This window comes from Pipistrellus hanaki (genome assembly GCF_964339955.1).
Source record: "Pipistrellus hanaki genome assembly, chromosome: 7".
Taxonomy (NCBI): domain Eukaryota; kingdom Metazoa; phylum Chordata; class Mammalia; order Chiroptera; family Vespertilionidae; genus Pipistrellus; species Pipistrellus hanaki.
Window position 1 is genome coordinate 13,750,767 of NC_140509.1, and position 23,884 is coordinate 13,774,650.

The following is a 23,884-nucleotide window of genomic DNA, read 5'->3' on the forward strand; positions in this document are numbered from 1 at the left end:
GATTGGTGGTTGGAGGGGAGTGTATTTATATGTATTATTATGCCCACCATTTCCCTGCTTCTCTTTCCCAGTTTCTCAAATACAAGGAATTACGAATGTTATTTAATCTTTATTTGATAATTTAGAAGGATCTTCAGAGATCACGGATCATAGCTCTTTAGTATACTTACAACCAAGTATTAAAAATTTGGTGCTAGAGAGAAAGAAATAGTGTAAGAGTTAACTATCATGATAATGATCTAGCAAGTAGAAATTGATATAAAAATTTAGACATTTTTATATTTAAAATCACATAATACTTAATATTAATGACATAAATTCAGAGTGGAATACAGAGCCAGATACACACAGAAATCAGCTGTGGGGGAAAAAAGGAAAAAACTGTGTTTTGTTTTGTTTTTTTATATATCCTTGCTCAAAAAAAAAACAAAAACAAACCAACCCAGTTTTTTCCTTTTTTAAGAAAAGTTTTTTCCTTTTTTAAGAAAAAGATAGGGTCCCAAGTGAGTTTTTATGTATGTCTATAAAATTTTTCTCTTCTAAATTACACTTAAGTGAAAATAAAAAGAAGAAAGAAAGAAAAACAATAATAAGCTTTGCTGGTAGGTCTCTACCATTTTCATACATCCTAGAAGAGAGGGTAGTAAACAAAGTTTCTGCAACTGTAAGTGATGCTTAGAGGAAAATTAAATCACTGAGTGATGCCAGGACTGATTATTCTACTGCACTTTAAAAGCAAGAGATTGCAGTCTGTGAGTCCAAAGTGGTTTCATATGGACTGCCACAGTTGTGGTTTACGCTTGAAACTATAACCTGTCAAATTAGAAGCAGGCAAGGCCTGTGCTCTTAACGGTTCCACTTTCTACTGTCTACAGTTATGTCTACAAGTTCAGCACTTTTATTCAGTACGACTGTGTTATTTGGAGGAGCAGAATCTCAAAACTGCTCTTTTTAAAAAATCTTGGTTAGAGAATATTTTAGTTAGGATATAAAGCTTAGAGAAACTACCAATCTAATTTTTATTATATAGATAGAGCTGACTGTCATTGCAACTATTTTTATCAACTATTGATATTTTATTATCCTGGTTAATTGTATAATGTATAATGCAACTACAGGTATATAAACTGCAAAAATTCTCAAGCTTATTTCACCCAGCATTGACAGAAATGTTATTGACTCTAACTTGTACCTTAATGACTCATCATCTTTCCAGGCTTACAGTAGCCTGCTATGATGGCTCAGTGTTTCTCCTTGATTAAGGAATGTCCTTCTAAGCAATGGGCTTAGTTCACAGAGATTTTCCCATCAAGAGAGAAAAGCTACTTGTTCAATTTTACTCATGTTTTATGTAGAGTTCTTCCTTAATGAATCTTCCTTCATGCCCATTTGTATAATGTAAAAATGTTTTTAAAATAAAGCATAAACAATATTTGCTCTCTGTCATAAGTGAAACCATGCCACTAAACAATCATATCCTGTTTAGGCCATAATGACATCAGAAATATATGTTTATCATCTGCATGGGACAACTGAGCATGTTTTTGGCCCAAGGCAGAATTGAACTAAAACCATTTGCAGTTGCCCCAAACCAAGATAACCACACATTTCTAAGGTAATTGATACCTAAGAAGAACACTGCTTTTAGATCACAGTTCCTGATCTAAGCATACTAATTCTTTAAAGAAGGCTGTTAAAGTTTATAAACCATGTATGTCTATTGGACTTCCTCCAAAATTTAACATGAAATAATTATATTCTTAGCATGCATAGAGACTATGATAAAGTGGGTACTCAGTGTGATCTTTTGGAGTTCTGAAATTACCTCTCTTGCCTAATTTAAGGAGAAAAGGGAAAATGGAGATTTTTTTAAAACATGAGAAATAAATAATAATAACAACTATCATAAGAATAATGCCTTGTACTTTGGCATTCAAATGAAATCAATCATTACTCCCCCCTCCCCCCCCAAATTACTTAAAGAAACAATTTTATGAATAGATAAGCTGAGGTAAATGGAAGGCATACAATTTTCATTGTTCATTGTTAAACATATCCAGGGAGTCCAAACACATGTCACTAACTTTGTGTTACAGTGATATAAAGCATGTAATTGCCCTGGATACTACCTTAGGTGGTGAGTCCAACAGTAGCCTGGAACTACAGCCTGAAAAAGTTCTTCACGCTATATTCCAACACAAATGCAGTTAAAGATTACCTTTGCTCACAAAGTTAACTGGATATTTGGAACAAAAATAAATATATATCTAACCACGAGTTAGCTTTTAAGGAATAAAATAATATCGGTAAAACTAAGATTCTGAAAAAAAAAAGAAGGAAGCTGAGGGAAATCTATCTATACTCAAAGAAGGAAACCGAGAAATGGGAAACTGAAGTCCTCTCTACACATCAACTCTGAAGGCAGAGTCTGACATCCTCTCCAGGCTACTCCGCTGCACAATGCTGTCTTCAGACATGAAACCACTGATTGAGGCATTTCAGACGACATGTAAGGAACATAATAACAGAACCAAATAGCATAGGCACTGCAAACTGCAATGTTACTCTTTAATGTAAAAAGGAAAGAACCAACTATACCTCCATTCTTTCTTGTTTAACTTCATCAATTTCATCATCTTCAAACATTGCCAAGAGTTCTCCTGTTTGGTCAATAGAGTTGAGAAAGTCTTGCGCAATTTTCTGTCTTTTGTTTGCATTATTACTGCCACTCAATTTGTCTTTATGGAGATAAAGGAAGGGAAAAAAATGTTTAATAAGATTACATCAGTACCAATCATTACATGTATTGAGTAATGAATATGAAATTCAGAATTAGAATTTTCTCAAAATATTTTTTAAAAGGATCTTTGCATCAAAAATAAAAGTGTGTTATAGAATTAAATCATTTATTCATCTCAAAAGATTGAAAGAATAAAATCATATTATCAATTGCCACACTAAGTGTTAATGGATTGATTAAAATTGCATGCCCTGCCCCCCTCAAAAAAGGCGGAAAGACTCTCAGATTTGGAAAAAGAATCCTGTTATAACAGGCCTAATTAAAAACAAAAACAAAGGCATTAAAAACCCCATCTGAATTGAGACATTAAATTAAAAGAAGAGATTATTATACACATTGCTATGGCAAATGTTTGAAACCAAAAGGGATGAGATTTTATTATTTTTGTTTTAAGAGGTAAAACTATCATACTTATTTAATAGCAAAAAGTAAGTCTGAGAAAGTTATTACAATATTGTAATAGGTAATTAATAAGTTTAATGCATTAATGTATCAGTCCAAATTAGTGAGTAAATTAGTGAGAATGAACTGGATTGTTTTTTAATGTGATAAAATATCTTTATATCAAATAAAGATAACCCAACATCTTGGGATGAACACATCCATTTTTTTTCACCGTTAATTATGTGTGAGCTGTGAGTTTTTCATAGATGCTATATTGGCCACTTTGGCTGCTAGAGTAAATATAGCATAGACTGGATGGCTAAAAACAAATATTCTCTTAGTTCTGAAGGCCAGGAAGGCCAAGATCAGGGGTGGTTGACCTGGTGTCTGAGGAAGGGCTGCTCCCTGGTATGCACATGGCAGTCTTCTCTCATGTCCTCCCATGGCGGATTACCCAAATCCAAAAGTCTCTCATGAGAGGAACACTCAACAATCTAGGAAGAAAAGGGAACTTTCTCACTCTGACAGAGGTCATTGCTGTGAACTGAGTGTCCCCCCCTAAAATTCATATGTTGAAACCTAAACACAATTGTGATGGTATTTTGAGGTAAATACTTTGGACAGTAATTAAATCATGAGGGAGGAGCCTTCATGAATGGAATTAGTGCCTGCCTAAGAATATACACAAGAAAGCTTTGAAAAAGGTGAAGGGATTGAGAAGTACAGATCAAGTTACAAAACAGTCATGGGGATATAAAGTATAGCGTAGGAAATATAGTTAGTAATATTTTAATAACTATGTATAAAGCCAATTGGGTACTGGAAATATCAGGGGTAACACTTGTTTTGAGGCAAACCATTCAGAGACCCAATTTTCCACTTCTTCATATGTTTTGAAGTGCTGCTCAGAAAGAGTGTGTGCCATCAGTCGGAACAAGTGGTAATCTGAAGGAGCAAGTTGGTTAATACTTCCCAGGCAAGATCTTTTAGTGTGTCTTTAACTGGTTTTGAAGTGTGTGATGGTGCCTTATCATGAATCAAAATTACTTTGCCGTGTCTTCGGGAACATTCTGGTTGTTTCATGATCAAAGCATGGTTCAAATTGATTATTTGTTTTCGGTAGCAATCAGTATTAACAGTTTCACCTGGTTTTAGAAGCTCATAATACACCACACCTTTCTGATCCCACCAAATGCAGAGCATTGTCTCCTTTCCAAAGCAATTTGGTCTTGCAGTTGATGTTGATGGTTGACTTGGATCAACCATGATTTTGTGCATTTGGGATTCTCAAAATAAATCCACTTTTCCTCACCAGTCACAATTCAATGCAAAAAAGACTTTCTTTCATGCCGTTGAAGCAACATTTTACTGATAACTTCCGGTTTTCCATTTGTCTTCCATTCAGTTGATATGGCACCCATTGTCCTTCCTTTAAAATCTTTCTCATTGCTTGTAAATTATTGGAAAATGTTTGACGAGAAACCTTTAATCTTTTTGGAAGTTGTTTTTGAGTTTGACATGATCTTCATACAATAATGCTTGTAATTTTGGTCTTCAAACTTTTTCGATTGACCTAGACGTTCTTTGTCTTTCACATAGAAACTACCATTTTAAAGCAGTGTTAACAAGTATCTTGAGATGAAGCATGTTCATCATAAGCTTCCCAAAGTATTCAGCAACACTTTTCTTCAAAATAAAGTAATGAATTAAAACTTCCCGCAAATGTTCTTTTTTTGGCACAATATTTGACATTTTTAAGCGTAAAATTATCTATAATATTAACACCTTCAGAAAATTTGATATGAAGTTTTGAAGCTTGTTGTCAATACAACAAAATAGCATACATATCAAATCATATATATATATATATATATATATATATATATATATATATAAAAGCATATGTGTAACTCCATCTATTGAAAAAAATCCACATTAACCAGTACACCTGGTATGTTATTAATATGATGAATTACACAAATTGCTTTTTAAGTTTAAACCAATCTTCCATTTCTGGGATAAATCCCACTTGGTAATGATGTATAACACTTTTTAGATGTTGCTGGATTTGATTTACCAGTATTCTGTTGAGAATTCTTGCATATATATTAAAAAAGACATTAGTCTGTAGTATTTTTTCCCTTGTGATATCTTTGCATGGATTTCATATAAGGCAATACTGACCTTGTAGAGTGAGTAAGTATTGGTATTATTGTTCTTTAAACATTTGTTGGAATTCATCAGTGAAATCATCTGGGCATGGGTTTTTCTTTGGAGGAAGTTTTTAAATGACTAATTCAAACTATTTATCATAGGTCTACTCAGATTTTATATTTCTTCTGGATGCAGTTTCAGTCTTTATAGAAAAGAAAGTAAATATTTATATATTTATTTACAAAGTCTATTTCTTTTCATTTCTCTTTGCAATTTGAACAACCACCTTGTGTCACTCCTGACTCCAATATAACTCTGTTACCATCCATTTCATTTATGCTGTTAATATCAAATACATTACATATCTACGTTACAGACCCAACATTATAAATATTGATATTGCTTTATACACTTATTTTTAAATCAGTTAAGAAAAATAAATATGAAATTATATCATCTAATATTAACCTACATAGTTATCTTTACTTCCTTGTGTATGGGTGTGTATATTTAAATTATCATTTGGGGGCAGGGCTGGCTGCTCCACTGCCCACAGTCCCTCCCCACAGCTTGCCCTGTCCCCAAGTGGCTCCTCCTCCCAGCTGGCCCAGCCCTGATTGGGCCCCGATCAGGGCAGGCCTTCTGGCCAACCTACTGCTCTCTTCTTCACCCCCCCCCCCCCCATCCCCCCAACAGGCCTGACCCAGATCTGCCAATTGGGGCCGGGCCAGTGGGACCCCACCTGTGCAGGAAGTAGTGCACTGGGCCTCTAGTATTGTTAATAAGAAGTCAACTGTTAATAATATTAATAATATTGTTAGGGTTCTATTGTATATGATGAGATGCTTTTTTCTTGCAGCTTTCATGATTTTCTCTTTGCCTTTGTCCTTCAACACTTCTACTAGAATGGTGTCTAAGTGTGAATTGCTACACAGTGTCTATCCTACCTGGACACTGTTGAGCTATTTGGATGTATAGATTAATAGTTTTTATCAAATTTGGAAGCTTTTTCATCATTATTTCTTGGAGTATTTTTTCCTGCTTTTTTTTTTTTCTCTTTCCTTACTTTCTGGTAGTCTTATTATGTACATGTTGGCTCACTTAATGGTGTCTCATATTTCTCTGAAGCTCTTTTGATTTTCTTTCATTCTTTTTTCTCTTGGTACTTCAGACTGCATAATCTGTTCTAGTTCACCGATTATTTTTCTTCAAATATTTTTCATTCAAAGTTACCATGAGCCTCTCTACTGAATTTTTCAGTTTGGTTTTATAATTTTCAACTCCAAAATTTCCATTAGCTTCTTTTCATAATTTCTAACTTCTAATTGATATTCTCTATTTTATAAACCACTGCAATCATACTTTCTTCTGTTCTTTAAACATGATCTCCTTTTGTTCTTCAAACATATTTATAACAGGTATTTTGAAGTTTTTGTCTCCAAGTCCAACATCTGGGCCTTTTGTGTTGTCTACTCTCCCACCCCTTTCAGAGATCACACATACCTATTTCTTTGCATATCTAGTATTTTGTTATTACAGCTGTTGAAAATGGAGTAGTATACTACATTCAGTTAGTATATAGCAGCAACTTAGATAATAATTTCCTTCTCTAAATGGGGCTTATTGTCATCATTTGCTTGTTTATTTTATCACTGACAGCTGAACTAGTTCAATACAGTATCTTTCCTTCTTAGTGTGCAGCCTCAGAAGTTGCTCCTCAGAGGCACAGACTTGAGCATACAGTCTTCTCATTTGCCAGGGATGACTGCTTTTAGTCAGTTTCTCTCTGGCATTCACTTCTCCGGATCTCTCCACTAAGTTACTGACTGGTCTGACTCTATTTATTGACATCACATACATCTGTTACTTCCACTAATTCCTGGCTGATTGTTCTATTGCTTTTGTTAATACTCTTGAGCATGGATTGCTCCACAGAATGATCTACAATACATAATGCTGGGCCTCTTTGCAGAGTTAAGGTTCTGTCAGCTTTTAAGTTTTGCTCTGATCCCAGGAGAACACTTCATATCTGTCTCTTCCCTTTGTTTCCTCTGTTAAACTTTTAGCTTATGCACTGTTTATGCTTGTTGTAACTAGTATCAAGAAGTTACCAGCTTCCTCTTAATTGCTCACCACAAGGATCTCCACTGTTTTTTACCTGCTCTGTTCTAGTCGGTCCCCTTAGGGAGGGCTGCAGAGCTGTCCAGTTATTGTTCTGGGCAGAATCTTGGACCACTATACTGGAGCGGGGGGTGGAAATAGCAATCAGTGTCTCCTGGAGAAACTATCCTGGATTCAAGAATCGGGAGTTGGTCAAATATGGGAATTCTTCTTTTAGGCTTGTCCCTTCAGACATGGACCTTTACTCCCTATGAGAAAGCTAAGGTGGGGCGACCAGGGCCCAGTATTCTCAGCCTGCTCATGTCTGCGGTGGAACTTCTCTATGAACAGAGGATGAGAGGAAGCTCCAGTTCATGTAGTTATGCCTGCCTAGAATAGAGCTTCTGCAACATGGAACCAGAGATGAGAGATGGTGCCCTCCTGCCCTTCCGGGGTGAAACTGTTACCCTACACTGGGAGCTGGAAAACCAGGTGTCCGGTGTTCTTGGCCACACTTGCTCAGAGTAAAGCTTCTATCATACTGAGATGGGCTGGCAGGGTAGGTTGGGAGGAGAGGAATGTTGGAAGTAGGTCATGGCTCAAAAGCAACAGACACACTGGTTTTAATGAGATTTAGAAGATTTTCTTGAACATGTGTTTGCTTCTTCATTTGCTGTATGCTCTTAGGAAAATTACTGGAAAAAAAAAAAAAACACCAAAAAACCTAAACTATAATTTAAAAAATTTTCACTAGGTAAACGTCTTTCACTGGGAAAGAGAACCACACTCTTCACATGGTCATTACACAAATCCCACCTCAGTAGATGCATTTTACTTGAGTAAATAGTTTATTGTATATGTTGTATCAACTTTTAAAAATTTTTATATAAGACACACAAAATTAGAAAATTTAAATGAGTATAAAGAAGAGATATTTGAAATGAATAAGAGAGGACAGAGAACTGATATGATGATGCTAGTGCAACTGATACTATTCTTGCCATTCTGAGCATTGTAATGTTCAAAGCATGGTATTGACAGCTATCATTTACTCAGTGGCAGGAATGTATCAAGAGCTTTTCATGCATTAGGTTGAAATTTCATAATAACTACACATAGTAATTGGTATAATTTCTGACTTACAAATAAGAAAACTGACCCTCAGTGTCTTACAGAGAGAAAGCAGATTAATTGAAGTTCAAATCTATTTCAAATCTGTATTCTTTATACTATTCATAAAAGGGAACATTTAAATTAATCTGGAGAACTACTTTCCAGGAATTAAATTATATGAGAATTTCAGGAATATTAAATATACAACAATGACTAAACATTTGATGAGAATATTTTTTTTCATGGCTATTACAATTGCTGATTTGTTGAGGGTAAATGAAAGTAGTTTCTTTCAAAGTCTGTTAATTCTTCAGTTGGTTTTGAATCGTTTTCTGGAATTCTTAATCCAGTAGACTTTGTTTAGATACTTTATCAATATATGTCAGCAATAAATACCACTATGCAGTCACTGTGTTAAATCCAAAATATGTGTTATTTTTAAAACATAATATATTTTGAACCTTGAACAATGTGAAGTTTAGGCATACCAAACACAGTTCAGACAAAAATTCACCTGTAACTTTTGACTCTCCCAGCACTTAACTGTTATAGCCTACTGTTTACTGGAAGCTATACTGATAACATATATTGTCAATTAACACATTTTTTTGTTTTATATATATATATATATATATATATATATATATATATATGTATATATATGTATATATATGTATATATATATATGTGTGTGTGTGTGTGTGTGTGTGTGTGTGTGTATGTATATATTTATATATATAGGCCGGATGCATAAAATTCGTGCACGGGGGTGGAGTGGGGTGGTAGTGTCCCTACAGTCCAGCCTGCACCCTCTCCAATCTGGGACATCCCTCTCACATCCAGGACTGCTGGCTCCCAACTGCTCACCTGCCTTCCTTCCTGATTGCCCCTAACCACTTCTGCTTGCCAGCCTGATCACCCCTAACCACTCCCATGCCAGCCTGATTGATGTCTAACTGTTTGCCCCCAACTTCCCTCTGCTGACCTGGTCACCCCTAACTGCCCTCCCCTGCAGGGTTGATCACCCCCAACTGCCCTCCCTTGCAGACCTGGTGCCTCCCAACTGTCTTCCCTTGCTTGCCTGATCATCCATAACTGCCCTCCCCTGATGGCCATCTTATGGTGGCCATCTTGTGTCCACATAGGTTCAGGATCCTTAATCACATGGGGGCAGCTATCTTGTATGTTGGAATGATGATCATTCTGCATATTACTCTTTTATTACCCTGTTTCCCCCAAAATAAGACAGTGTCTTATATTAATTTTTGTTACCAAAGATGTACTAGGTCTTATTTTCAGGGGATGTCTTATTTTTCTATGAAGAAGAATACGGTACATATTTATTGTTAAATGAAAATAAAGGAAATTTATTACCTGTATATGGTACGGTAGTACAGTAGTTGTCAACACAAACCAGACAAACTGAATCCTACAGTATCAAGAATTTACTCATTTGTTCAATGACAATCATGTCATCATCTTCTGGAATATCATCATAACAATCCAATTCCTGAATTTCCTGGTGAATTTCTTTTAACTCCATTTCTTTCAGAATCAGTGGACCAAATCTCTCATGTTTAGTCTAGGGGGACCTTATTTTCAGGGGATGCCTTATATTTCACTCAGAAGGAAACCTGTAAATAGGTCTTATTTTTGGAGGATGTCCTATTTTCAGGGAAACACAGTAGATAGGATAGAGGTCTGGTGCATGGGTGGGGGCCAGCTGGTTTGCCCTAAAAAGTGTCCCAGATCAGGATGGAGGTTCCCTTGGGATGTGGGGCAGCCTGGGTGAGGGGCTTATGGTGGTTTTCAGGCCAGCCACGCCCCCAGCGACGCAAGCAGAGGCCCTTGTACCTGAAATTTGTTTACCTTCTATAATTAAAACTTTATAGCCTTAAGTGGAGGCTTAGGACAGCAAGGGCAGGCTGAAAGCTTGGCTTCTTCCATTGCCAGAGAAACCCAAGCCTCCCTCCTGCTCTCTGTGGCCGCAGCGATCTTGGTTGGTGGGCATGGCTGGTGGGCATGGCTTGTGGGTATAGCAGAGGTATGGTCAATTTGAATATTACTCTTTTATTAGATAAGATATACTCTATTCTTACAATAAAATAAACTAGATAAAGAAAATGTTATTAAGAAAATCATAAGAGAAAATACATTTATATTATTTATTGAAAAAAAACTGCATATAAATGGGCCCACAATTCAAATCCATGTTGTTCAAGGGTCAACTGTATTTATTTTAATTCAATAGCATTGTTTAGTAATTATCTATTTCGGCTTAGTATTGTTAAATTCTTCAACATTAATATTTTTTTCTAAATATTTCCAGAATGGGAAATTGAGTTGGAAAATCAGATAAGGAAAATTTTCTACTCTGCATTAGTTTTTTGTTGTTGTTGTTGTGTGTTTTTTTTTTAAACTGATTTCAATCAGCATAGAAATACACACATAACAAGATGATTTTACATCATAAAACATATCATATACTTTCTATAATAAATTTAAAAAAAACCATATGTATCAATTTCCAAGACATAATAGGTCTGGTTCCCTATATCTACAAGAGAAAAATTATGCTTGTTAACACAATGCTTTAAATTAATCCAATTTTCTTAGTTTCATGATATTCTGATGTAAAGCAGGTCATATTGTTAAAAGAAAGAATTTAAATACCAGATTACTATTAAATCATATAAGTAGAAAATGATAAGAATTAGCTGTCAACTAAATAAAATTTTGGTTAATTTCTAAACTACATTATTTAACAGAAGTACATATATTCTACTCTGACTAGAATACCTTCATTGACATTGCATAAATGTGAGGTCCAGTATACCTGTGTCACTGTTCTAGTTTGGTATTTAGTTTACATTACCTTCAAGAAGATCATCCTCGTCTATGCCTTTGACAATCTTTGATTTGTAGTCTCGGAAAAACATGTATTTTAACAGTCTTCTAAGTTTTTTCTATTAAAAATATGAAATCAGAAAATAAGAAACCTTATACATATATTCAATTTACTGAGTAAAGACTATAATAACTAAATTTAATAAAGTAGTACCCCAGAATCACTGGGGGAAATACACCAATTCCCAGCATAATGCTATGTAATAAAAAAAAAAGTCATAAATTAAACATGAAAGTTGAAACACAAGTATTTTTAAAAGCACTTTTCATTTACAAGTATCCAGATGTTCCAGAATCATAATAATTACCTTTATATTTTGGTTGTATAAAGAGCCTTAAATTCTTTCTGAAGACTGTGAGAAATATCACACTCTCCATACAAAGCTATTTTATTTTTTTAAACAATTTATAAACAGTCCAAACAAGGATTTTGTAACAACTGCTTTAAAAAAGCATGTACTCTCCTTGTATTGTTTTTTATTCTCTGAGAGTTTTATTTTATTTAGAAGAGCTGGTTTATATTTCTGGAAAACATTCAGTAATATGAGAAACATATTTTTATGAAACTCAAAGTTGATTAATGATAGTTGGGTCTTAATAATGGCTTTCCTTAGGTTTATTAGAAAACCATAATACTACTTAGCTCTAAAAGTAACTTACAAATACTTTGCAATTTATTGTGTACTTACACTTGGAATGTATTATTACTGGTTCTTAACCTTTAAGATTAAGATTCTGTAACAGCTGAAAACTATTGCATTTTACAAAGCTCTTTTACATGCATTTTATTTGATATTTTCATAGCCCTGAGATATAGACAACTATAATCATCTCCTTTTTATACTTAGGAAAAATAACCTTTGAACCTTAGTTTCTTTATTTACAAAGTAAGTAAAGTACCCATGTTACAGGATTATTGTGAGGAATAAATAAACTGCCTAGTATAATACATAAAACATAATACTGCTTTAGATAAACTGAAATCATGAAAAGAAAAAAAAACACAGGTCTTTCGCTATCCTTTTCTCTTTGCTGATTTTGTTCAGTACTTTAGATTGCAATTTGTCTTATATCATTCTTGTAAACTACTTTAAATTCTGTTCAGAAAATATCATCATATAAATAAAAGTATTATTTTCAGGAGAAAGATAACAATGGCAACTATAATATTATAGCTATGTTCTCAGGTGCTAAAATGATTCTGGTTATTAGTCCCACTGGGCAGTAAAGGGCATTATCAAGTAGTGTAGGATCCTGAAGTTTCAAAAGGATTTTAAATTTTACTTTCCCCAAAGGCAGGAAAATGTACCAATGTGGACTTTGTGTGTGTGTGTGCTAGCCTCTTCACCTCCGTCAGTGAAAAGGAAAACTTGACTAGATACATTCTGCTAACTCCCTCTTCCTAAATGCCTTCATAGGGAATCCTGGCTCTGGGCCTTCATTTCTGCAACAGCACCTTTTGGCTCCTTCCTCCTAGGACCACTGCTATGTAAGCCTATTTTTCCTTAGTCCTCCAAGTTTAATGGTCACCAAATCCTGCCTATTTTGATTCTTCATGATCTCTTTGAATTCTTCCAAGCCAACACAGTAATCAGATTTTGTCTAGACTACTCAACCAGAATCCTGGTGAGTTCTGTGTTTGATTCATTCTAGATATAATTGTTTTACCACAGGCAGACACCTCCACTGCAAAAAAATTCTCCATCTTCTACATCTAATCATATAATCTTAAAATTGTGTGAGTCGTAAAGTGCTTCTTTCAATTAAATCATACTGGTTTTCTAAACTAAACTATTCCTTCTTGAAAGTGAAGATATTTCTTTTCTTTTCCTTTATATTCCTCAGACTAGCTAAGAGGTAATGAGCCAAAAGTTTATCCAAAAGGTCAAATGGGAAGCCTTTTGATAAAAAACAGAGCCACAAGCATACAAAAATGGTGGCAGAGGAATGGGTGAGTACAATAAAAGGCAAGAAAAAATCAGTGGAGAAATGAAAGATGGGACTGACATTAGTAACAAGGCATTGCTTGCTCATTTATAATGACATCTACCACAACAAACTGTGATTATATTTTTACACGTAACTTTTTCATGAAACATATTAAAACCCTTAAATTTTATAAAATATTTTCAACTAGCTACTCATGGAAGAGAGTTATGACAAATTACACATGTAAATACCAGTTCAGATATTTTTATAACAGTGTTCAAGAATAATAAAAGTAGATATTTAAGTATAAAAAACCCTAGACATTATGGTATATATTCATGCTAATGGAATATACATCTGGATTGATTTTCTATTTCTTATAAACTAGTGTCAAAGAATAAACTTTGTATTTTAAGGGAAAAATTACTCTCTGTCAGCCTATAATACTGTATAAAATTAGAAGAAAAGTAAATATGCCACTCACTTATCAGAACAGTAAGTATTTAATGACTATTATGTAGCAATGAACCTGTCAAAATAGGTATGTACAGATAAGTGAGAATTAGTTGTCAGCATAGTTTTACATATATGCCTTTGCCCATATTAAAAAATAAATAATTTTTTATAGTACCATTCTGTCATGTAAACTATGAAGACTAAAATACCAATTCAATAGTTATGATACCAATTTGAAAGCTATGTAAAAAGGGTATTTAGTTTCCTCATATAAGTATAGTTAAGCACCAAACATTGCAGTTTAATTCAGCAGAACATTTTAGATTACCTTATCTTTGCGCATCAAAAACAGAAGATCTTCAGGAGATATTACCCTTGCTCCCCGGAGCTGAGAGACTTCAGCAGCTTGGTGTAACTGACAACAACAAAATTTAGGAATTTTTCTCAATATAAATTAAGTACATGGCAGTCGTGATGTCTCAGGAAAGAAAAAACACATTAAATTAAACATTTTGGGGAACAATTCAGCCATCACATTACTGTTTTTAAAAGTAAAATGTCTTACGTTTTAAGGTATTAAAAAATGCAATTAAATTTATTTATAAGCCCACCTATAACTGATACAATAAACAGAAATCCTTGATTTCTTTCATGCAAAAGAAAAATCATGTGCAGCTTCCAGAAATGCATTAATACACCTGAAAATAATTTTATGAAATTGTATCCTCATATCCATGTGAGCAATGGTTTCACTCAGTATCACTAGTTGAATAAGTATATTATTAATCTGAACTCCCATGCTGGTATGATTTGAAATAGGCCCATTCAGACCTTTAAAAGATCAACAAAAACAGTAGCTGTTTCTAATATCCAAAGGAAAAAAAATAGTTTTAGTTTTGGCAAGTCTTCAGTGGGCAAAGGATTCAGTCCATAAATCATAATACGGGACTGCATTAATTTCTTTCCACACTAATCACATGCACACAAAAAGTTAACTGTATCTGGAATGCACAACACAAAACATACTGCATGAAAAGTTAGAGTCCCCCTGAAATGTTCATCTGGGCCCTTATATCTACAAAGTCAGGAGTTTTCTGGAATTCAGAAGTCCTAGAAACATAATCTTACTTGAAAATGCCCTGGAAAAGAAAAGAATGTGAAAAATGATAGTCCTATTTTTTGGCACAGGCAATCACTTTCTTATTTTGATTAGTTAGAGGAACATAAAATACATCCAGCTGAAAAAAATAAAGATGCTGCAGAAAGCTCTACAAAAATGTGCCTGTAACTTCTTTCAAACTTGATCACACTATAGTGATTGCACCAAACCAACTCTAGCCAATATTACAAAAATATTTACATATAAAAGGTGTTTCTGAATGCACCATTCTTTGAAAGGTATAAACCTAACAGATATTATTGAGAACTAATCTTTATAAAGTGACACACTATTATCTTAACAATTATAAGAAGTCAAATAGAGCATTTGTACTAAAGAAATTCTGCTTGAATGTTTAAGCGATTTTGCTAAGTAAGCTTCAAACCTTGTCTAAATACACAGACTACAAAATAGACTACAAACTCCCTATGTGTCAGCCTTCCCACTGAACTTCCTGGATACTGGTGGTTGGTATATAAACATAATTCTACCTAAATATAGAAATTTAAATTTAACTGTGAACCATTTAAAAAGAAATCTTGGGGGAAGGTTTTTTTAAAAGATGATGTATTTATTCAGAAAGATCTAAATGTTTTCAGCAGGAAAATTTAAACATTTTTTCTAAAAACTGGGAGAGTACCAGGGAAATATGTATACACATGTGTGTATTTTACAAATAAAAACATTTCTATCAGAGTCTAAAATACATGCAATCAGTGTGAAGAAGAATATGGCCTCAATGTCCATTCATCTGTACACATACAGAGAACAGGAGGCAGCGCTGTCAAGTACTACACAAATATCAGTAACTTTACTATGTTAAGAAAGGGTCAGGATAAGTAGATATCCCTAAACAGCTTTCCCATTAGTCAGTTATTTATCCACACTGCATCTATATGATCTGTATTTATAACACTCTCAAAAATGTTCATTTACCAACAATAAGTGGGAAAGATGAGAAAATAAAGATGAAGAGTTAGAAATTTTATTTTTTAATTTTTAAAATTTATTTGTATTGATTTTAAAGGGGGAGAGGGAGATAGAGATAAAAATATATTTGATGAGAGTGAATCATTGATCAGCTGCCTCCTGCATGCCCCTCACTGGGGATGGAGCCCACAACTCAGGCATATGCCCTGACTAGGAATCAAACTGTGACCTCCTGGCTCAACCACTGAGCATAATGCTGGGCGAGTTAGACATTTTAAAACATTTTTTCAAAACCAGTACACAACTATTATAGAGATCAGGAATTTGTGTCTTGGTTAATTATCAGGAAATCTTTACCTTGAGTTTTCATCCACCCCATTTTCTAACTTTCCTCACCTAAGGTAGAATCCTTATTAGCACTAGTACTGCTAGTTCTCACTAATATGCCATGGACTCCTGTGAAGTGAATCCTCTGGACTGAAAGCTACCATTGTGTTACTCACCAAGCCTATCTGGCCCTCATGTGACCCTTGTTTCAAATTTACCTCTCCCAAACTCTGACCTCTTCTTTTTACTGTGAGGCGAACAATTTAATTATCCAATTACAGTGATCACACTAAAGTGTGTATTACCCACTAGCTTACTTCTAGAAATATTTCTCTATATCTATCAGAAAGAATAAAGAAATTCCTTTTCAACAACACAAGCTTAAAACATGGGTGAGCACCTTTGGAAATACCAAAACCAGAAACAACACCCCCCCCCCACCCCCCCACCCCCACCCAAAACAAAAAAACAAAAAAAAATCCCCACAGAAACACCAAAAAACAACAACCCTCTTAATATCTTCAAGTGCTTAAAACAAAAGATTGATTCCATATTCTAAAAAATATCCCTCAAATTCTTAATCCTTGAAAATAAATAGAAGTTATACTTTCTTATTCACTGTAGCAAACCAGTAATTAAAATAATATGAAATAGTACATTTATACTTTTTATTATAATAAAATTATACATTTAGTTAATTATAAAATATACAAGAAATGATAGTGTACAGAAATACTTTAAGATCAATCTAACTTCAATGTGGTCTTAAATGTGTGACTGACATATTTCCCTATATGCCTTCATTCTCATTATGTTTCTTGTTTATCTCTTATTTTTCTATACTTAAGCTCCAGTAATTTCAGTTTTATCTTTATGTCTTTGTGTGCTTGTGATGGTTACTTTGTTCAGCCAGACATTTGGTCAAACATTATCCTGGGTGTTATTTTTGAGGATATTTCTGGATGACGATAATATTTGAATCAGTAGAATGAATAAAACATATTGCCCTCCCTAATGTGGCTGGGCCTCAACCACTCAGTGGAAGAGCTGCATACAGTCATGCACTACTTAATGGCAGAGACATATTCTAAAAAATGTATTGCTAGGAATTTTTGTTTTTGTGCAAATATAGAGTGCACTTACACAAACCTAGATAGTATAGCCCAGTACACACGTAGGCTATATGGTATAGCCTATTGCTCCTTGGCCACAAGTCATTATTTTATCTGTATAGTATATTACTGTACTGTACTGTAAAGTATATTACTGCACAAAACAACACAAGATCAAATCACCACAAGAGAAAATGATGCAACCAAGAGATTCAGTTAACACAAGATGTATGAGGCTGCTAGCTGGTTAATATGACTTGCCATTTGACAGCAAAACTTTTTTTAAAAAATATTTTTTTATTGATTTCAGAGAGGAAGAGAGAGGGAGAGGTAGATGGAAACATCACTGATAAGAGATAATCATTGATCAGCTGCCTCCCTACTGGGAATCGAGCCTGCAACCCAGGCTTGTGCCCTGACAGTGAATCAAATCATGCCCTACAGGTTCATAGGTTGATACCTAACCACTGAACAACACTGGCTGGACAGCAAAGCTTCTTTTTTAAAAAAATAAGTAGAAAGAGTACACTTTAAAATAATGACAAAAATGATAGTAAACACATAAATAAGTAACATAGTCATTTATTATCAACATCAAGTGTTTTGTACTTTGTAATTGTATGCACTATGCTTTTGTACATCTGGCACCACAGGTTTATTTCCCCAGCATCACCAAATACATAATATGTTATACTATGACCTTATAACATCACTAGGTGATAGGAATTTTTCAGCTCCACTGTAATCTTATGGGATCACTATCATTGATGGTCTGTCATTGACCAAAATGTCATTAGAACAAAAAGTCTAAAGAAGAGAGACCTTGCTTCTGCCCATCTGGAAGTAGGACATTGTTGTTTTCCAGCCTTCTGTCTTAAAATAAAACATCTCATTATTCTCAGGCCTTCGGACTGGATCTGGCACTACATCTCGCCTCTCCTGGGTCTTCAGCATGTCAACTACAGAACTTGGAACTTCTCAGCCTCCATAATTATATGAGCTAATCCCTCTAGCTATCTAAATGTCCGCCTATCTACCTACCTATCTATCTATCTATCTATCTATCTATCTATCTATCTATCTATACACATATATCCTATTGGTTTTGTTTTTCTGGAGAATCTTAACTTAGAGTACTTATTAAATAAATTATGAGAAATTCTTGATTATGGGATCCACTTTCTTCTTTAAAATATAGGCTTCAAAATAATTTTCTCAAAGAAAAAATATCTATAATTATCTTCATACAAAATAGTGTTTATTATCTAACTTAGGCATGACAATCAGTTTACAATATCTTAATTGTAGTTGTCAATAAGTTTTTTATCTCCCTCAACCAGTTACCAACATACTCACTTCCAAACTTCCTTTTGAATTGTATCTATAGGTCCAAGACCACCATTCCCAAAAGGAAGTTTATAAATCTTAAATGTTGACATTCTATTTCCCCTCGATGATTTTCAGTTTTACCATCTATAATAAAAATGAATTGGGCTACATGAAATCAATAACCCCTGCAATTTGGCTGTGTCCCACATAAATTCAGTAGAAATATTTTTCTAAAGTTTTAAAAGTTTTTAAAAGTATAGCAAAATAAAAAGAGAAAGAACTCATGGACATGAATAACAGTGTGGCAGTTGTGAGGTGAGAAGAAGTGGAAGAGGGGATAGGGAGGATAAATGGTGATGGAGAATAAGTAAATAAAAGTACAACAAAATTAATCTGATAATTTAAAAATCATTAAAAGCCTGAAAAGATTTGTTTTTAAACATGTATGTTGCACTTTTTTCCTTTTGTTTCTGGCTAGCTTCTTGGATCTTTCCTTTTTGAGGATAAATAATACATACATACTTAACATTCATACATACTAAGAGGCAGGAGTTGTTGAAAGCTGTGTCACAAAGAGGCAAGATCTTAGACTAGGTTAGTCAACTGGCCTAAGATTTGTTTGTCTTTCTATCCCTTGGTCTATCATGCACTGTTTACAAGACCAGATTCCAGGTTAGAATATGAAAGCACAGCTCTGCTTGCAACCATACTTGACAGCTATAGATAACGTCAAAGATCCTCTCTCTCAGAATCTTTCCTGTTGAGTCTGGAGCAACTGGGAGTTAGGAAATCTGGACTACAGTTCTAGCTCTTCCATTAAGCAAGTGTAGACTTTAATACATTAAATAACTTTTCTAGATTTATATGTTTCTTTTCCATTTGAAATAAATAACCAATGTTTTTACTGGCTAGAAGAGATAAAAATCTTAGTAGTAATAATAGCTATTATTTATCTAAATTATACCAGACACTTTGCTATGAATGTTATAAATATTTAATTCTATTTTTAAAATTTTTTCTCTCAGTTAAAATGTATGCAAAGTGTTTACTTTCTTTAAATAACCAGCTCTGTAATAATTCAGTTTTATCTTTATGTTTTGTGTAATGTTTCTAGGAGTCTGTGTAGGTTTCTCATGTTTCTGGGGTTTTCTTGTTTTTAGGGTGGTAAGGTTATATTTTTAATTTATTTTTTTTCTTCCCTAAAATCAATGCAGGTGAAAGGGTGGGTTGGGTAAGAGCTGTTGTTTTTAAGTAACATGTTAGATATACTCAGGTGGGTGGGAGGGTGGTTATTTGTTGTTGTTAGTTTTGTTTTTTAATGAGTCTTGTTAATACTGCCCATTAGCTGTCATGCCTGGTCAACAAATGCTTTAAATGTAGAACACATTACTCAGTTGAGTTTGATTTTTTTTTTTTTTTTCCTTTTGTGAGAAAGGTAAATGCAGAATTGGAGAAGTTAACATGGGCATCTTGCCTGATATTAGACTAAGTACACTTTCCTCCCAAGGCAGACATGCACCCCCGGCATAACTGTCCAGGCAACAGAAACTATCTCCAAGCCCATCTTGTGGTGCTGTCTGCCTCTGGACACTTTTAAATGGGCATCGGAGCAGTGGTGCAGATCCCATCAATTAAGTGGAGAAGGGGGAACAAAGGTTTTCCCTCAAACCTTTAAACCAGGTGTTCGTTTAGGGTGGGTGTTTTTGTTTTGGTTTTTACCCCTGTAGATTTTTACTTTAAATCATAAATGTTATACTGCCGGCCGCAGGCATGACAGGCAATGAGAGGTGAAGAACCAATAGAGAAGGGTTTAAAAACTCCTGTGCTGGCTAGTGGACTTCTGAATGTATCACTGTGGTCCACAGAGAAGGCTGGAAAAGGTAACAAGGAGATCCTGTATCAGCTACTGCAATCTTAAAACAAAGTTGGTATCTCTTTGGACTTTAAAATAGTTCCTAGCAGCTTATTTTATTTTTGTTTAATCAAATAAATGAGAGGGTTTCTTTTTTTTCCCATGGGAAAAAAAATAAAATGCATGTAACATTAAAAATCAAATAATACTTTCGATACTAATAAATGCCAATTCGACCGGATAGACTAGGACTTCTTCTGGACATCCTTCCGGACAAAGCCACGATGATGGGGGCCAAGGCAGAGGCAGTTAAGGGCAATCAGGCAGCAGGAGAGAGCAGTTAAGGGTGATCAGGCCAGCAGGGGAGAGCAGTTAGAGGAGCAGATAAAACCATTAATGCTGATCACTACCGACAACAAATAATCAATTTGAACCACGCTTTCATTGTGAAATGACCAGAATGTGCCAGAAGACGCATCAAAGTAATTTTGCTTCATGATAATGCACCATCACACACTTCAAAACCAGTCAAAGACACGTTAAAAGATCTTGCTGGGAAGTATGAGCCCATTCGCCTTATTCACCAGACCTTGTTCCTTCAGATTACCACTTGTTCTGATTGATGGCACACGCACTTTTTGAGCAGTACTTCAAAACATATGAAGAAATGAAAAATTAGGTCTCTGAATGGTTTGCTGCAAAAGAAGAAAAGTTCTATTGGGACGGTAACCACAAATTACCTGAAAGATGGGGAAACGTATAGCTAGCAATGGATGGTACTTTGAATAAAACGCTTTTGATGTTTCTCTTGAAATTATCGTGTTTTCTTTGATTACAAAATCCGCTATTATTAACCCGTACACCTAGTAATTCTGATATTCAGGTTCCAATGCTTCTTTTCTCTCAGATCTGTTAAGCTGTTACCATCTCTATCCACTTTTAAGCTTCCATAAATTTTTATATCTCTCATCTGATATTTTGTCCTCTCTCGTTTTGTCTTTGTAAGTTCATACCTTTTAAAATTATTATATTGTCATTTAGTGGGGTTTTAAGAAAGTCTCAAAATAAGGACATATCACCCATATTTAAACAGCAGCTGATACTCCTTTCATGCTAACATTTATTGAATGTACTTCCTATGCTTCGTGATTTCTACATATTATCTCATTTAACCATCACAGCAAACTATGAGAGATGTTTAGGTACACAAAACTGGAACTGAATAATAAATGCCTAAAACCAAGCCATTCATCTTTCTCCCCAAAATTAATTTCTCATTCAGAATAGAAGAAAGTAAAATCACTAAATCAAGCCTTACATCGCATAGAAAAGTCCAACCACAAAAACATTTATTTGCCTTTCAAAACATTTTCATTGCTGGCAAATAAATGGTTGCCAAAAAGGTTTGGATCAAAACATTCAAGCCAATTGCTTCATGCAAACCCAGCTTAAGGACTGAGAACTAAACAAATGTTTGATGACTGGACTTCCACTCTCTTACATAAACAAGTATATAAATTGATAAAAGATGTGCCTAACTTTTTAGAGTTTCATTTTAACTCTTCTTTTTTTTAGAATAGTAAGTCAAACACAGTTAAGTCAAGTTTTAAACAAATATGATAAGGCTATAATTATCAGTATCTCATGCCTCAAAAATCCATATTTATATATAAAAGAATTACCAGCCACAATCAATATAAGCCTGCAAAGCTTAAAAACTTCCAATAAACAATGACTGCATTATTGTATAAGAACAACAACCTTGACAAGGAACTAATTCTTTGGTTACTCTTATTTAAATGTGAAATTAGTTGAACAACCACCATTTGAAAGTTTTCTTTTAAAGTATTCTGCATGTAAGTTATTCATAAGCAACTTTCAAATCTAAACACATCAGGTTTTGAAAGCAAGCAAAAGGATATTTGGGGAAAATTTTAAAGTTGAAATTAAATTTATATACTAGATTACAGCTTAAATGATATACCTTAAATTATTTACTATACTAAACTATATTATAGTTTAAACACTATAATATTAATTAACCATAGTTAATACTATTGATACTACTAATATTTAACTATTTACTTTTTAACTATTAAAACTAAAATACTACTTAACTATTTAAGCTAAAATACAATTAAAATTATAGAAAGATGTCAGCATATCTTGAATTTATTCATCATTATATGCAGCTATTTTTCTGTTACTCATAACTAAAAATGATAGTTTAGAAGTCCAAAGATGCATTTCAGGTGCATTTTTTAAAATTTTAGAAGCATAAAGTTGTTTTTTTTTTCTTTTGAAGCATAACATTTTCTAGTAGCCTACAAAATAGGTACTTTCCTTGTCCATATTTAATAATACCTCTTTTTCCTCTTTTTGTTTTTTGACATCTTTGTGCTTCCAACCATGTTCTCTTCTCACATTCTGTGAGAGTTGCAGCCATTACTTATTTCTCTACAGGACTAAAATCTAACAGATAAAAGACTGAGCTGATTACTGTTCTTTGGAACACTGCCTAATTTTTCATAAGATAATCTGACTTCATTTCATACTAAAATGTTTAGGAATAAACATAGGTTTTATACTATATTTTCACGGTTACATGAGGATATATAAGGCACTGAATTACACCAGACCACACACAGACCAATATAATGATTAGAAAAATTATCAAATACAAAGAATAAAATAATTCTAAAGAATAATGATGAGGAATGGAGAAAACTGATTTCTAATTTTATCTTTATTACTATCACCCTTGTTCTAGCAAAAGCATTTTTATAAATTTTTGTTTAGAAAATACATGGAGAAAGTAGCAATTTTAGAATTTTAGAATGGCAGTTTCTGATGCTGGGTCTTCGAGCCTGACCCAGACACAAGGAGGGCATGGGTCTGCTATGACCTGCAGTTATGGGCATTTCTTCAGTTAGTGCCAAGCATCCTGAGGCGTGTTCCAGAGCATTTAAATTACCTCCATTTTATGGTCTAACTAACTCGGCAAATTATCTGCACATATTGCACTATACAAATTGATTTCATGAGTAGTTTAATAAAAAATCTTTAAATGATCATTACTTTAAGAAGTTTCCAAAACCATCCTAACTTTTTCCCTCTCATAAAATTTTTTAAAATACCTATATACAGGGTGTCTCAAAAAATATATACCCAGCCAAAACCGGTTTGGCTCAGTGGATAGAGCATTGGCCTGAGGACTGAAAGGTCCCAGGTTCGATTCAGGTCAGGGGCATGTACCTTGGTTGCGGGCACATCCCCAGTAGGGGGTGTGCAAGAGGCAGCTGATCAATGTTTCTCTCACATCGATGTTTCTA

At 34.2% G+C, this 23,884-nt stretch overlaps 1 protein-coding gene across 4 annotated transcripts in view; it reads right to left on the bottom strand.

Moving 5' to 3' along the window:
• SUPT3H (SPT3 homolog, SAGA and STAGA complex component) overlaps positions 1–23,884 on the bottom strand; it is a 390,182-nt gene that overhangs the window by 133,318 nt on the left and 232,980 nt on the right. For all 4 annotated transcript variants that reach the window (XM_084889815.1, XM_084889814.1, XM_084889816.1 and 1 more), the window contains exons 4-6: positions 14,172–14,258; positions 11,427–11,517; positions 2,599–2,738 (exon numbers count right to left, since the gene is read on the bottom strand). In XM_084889815.1, the coding sequence (XP_084745941.1) occupies positions 2,599–2,738; positions 11,427–11,517; positions 14,172–14,258 (318 nt within the window). The remainder of the gene's footprint in view (positions 1–2,598; positions 2,739–11,426; positions 11,518–14,171; positions 14,259–23,884) is intronic.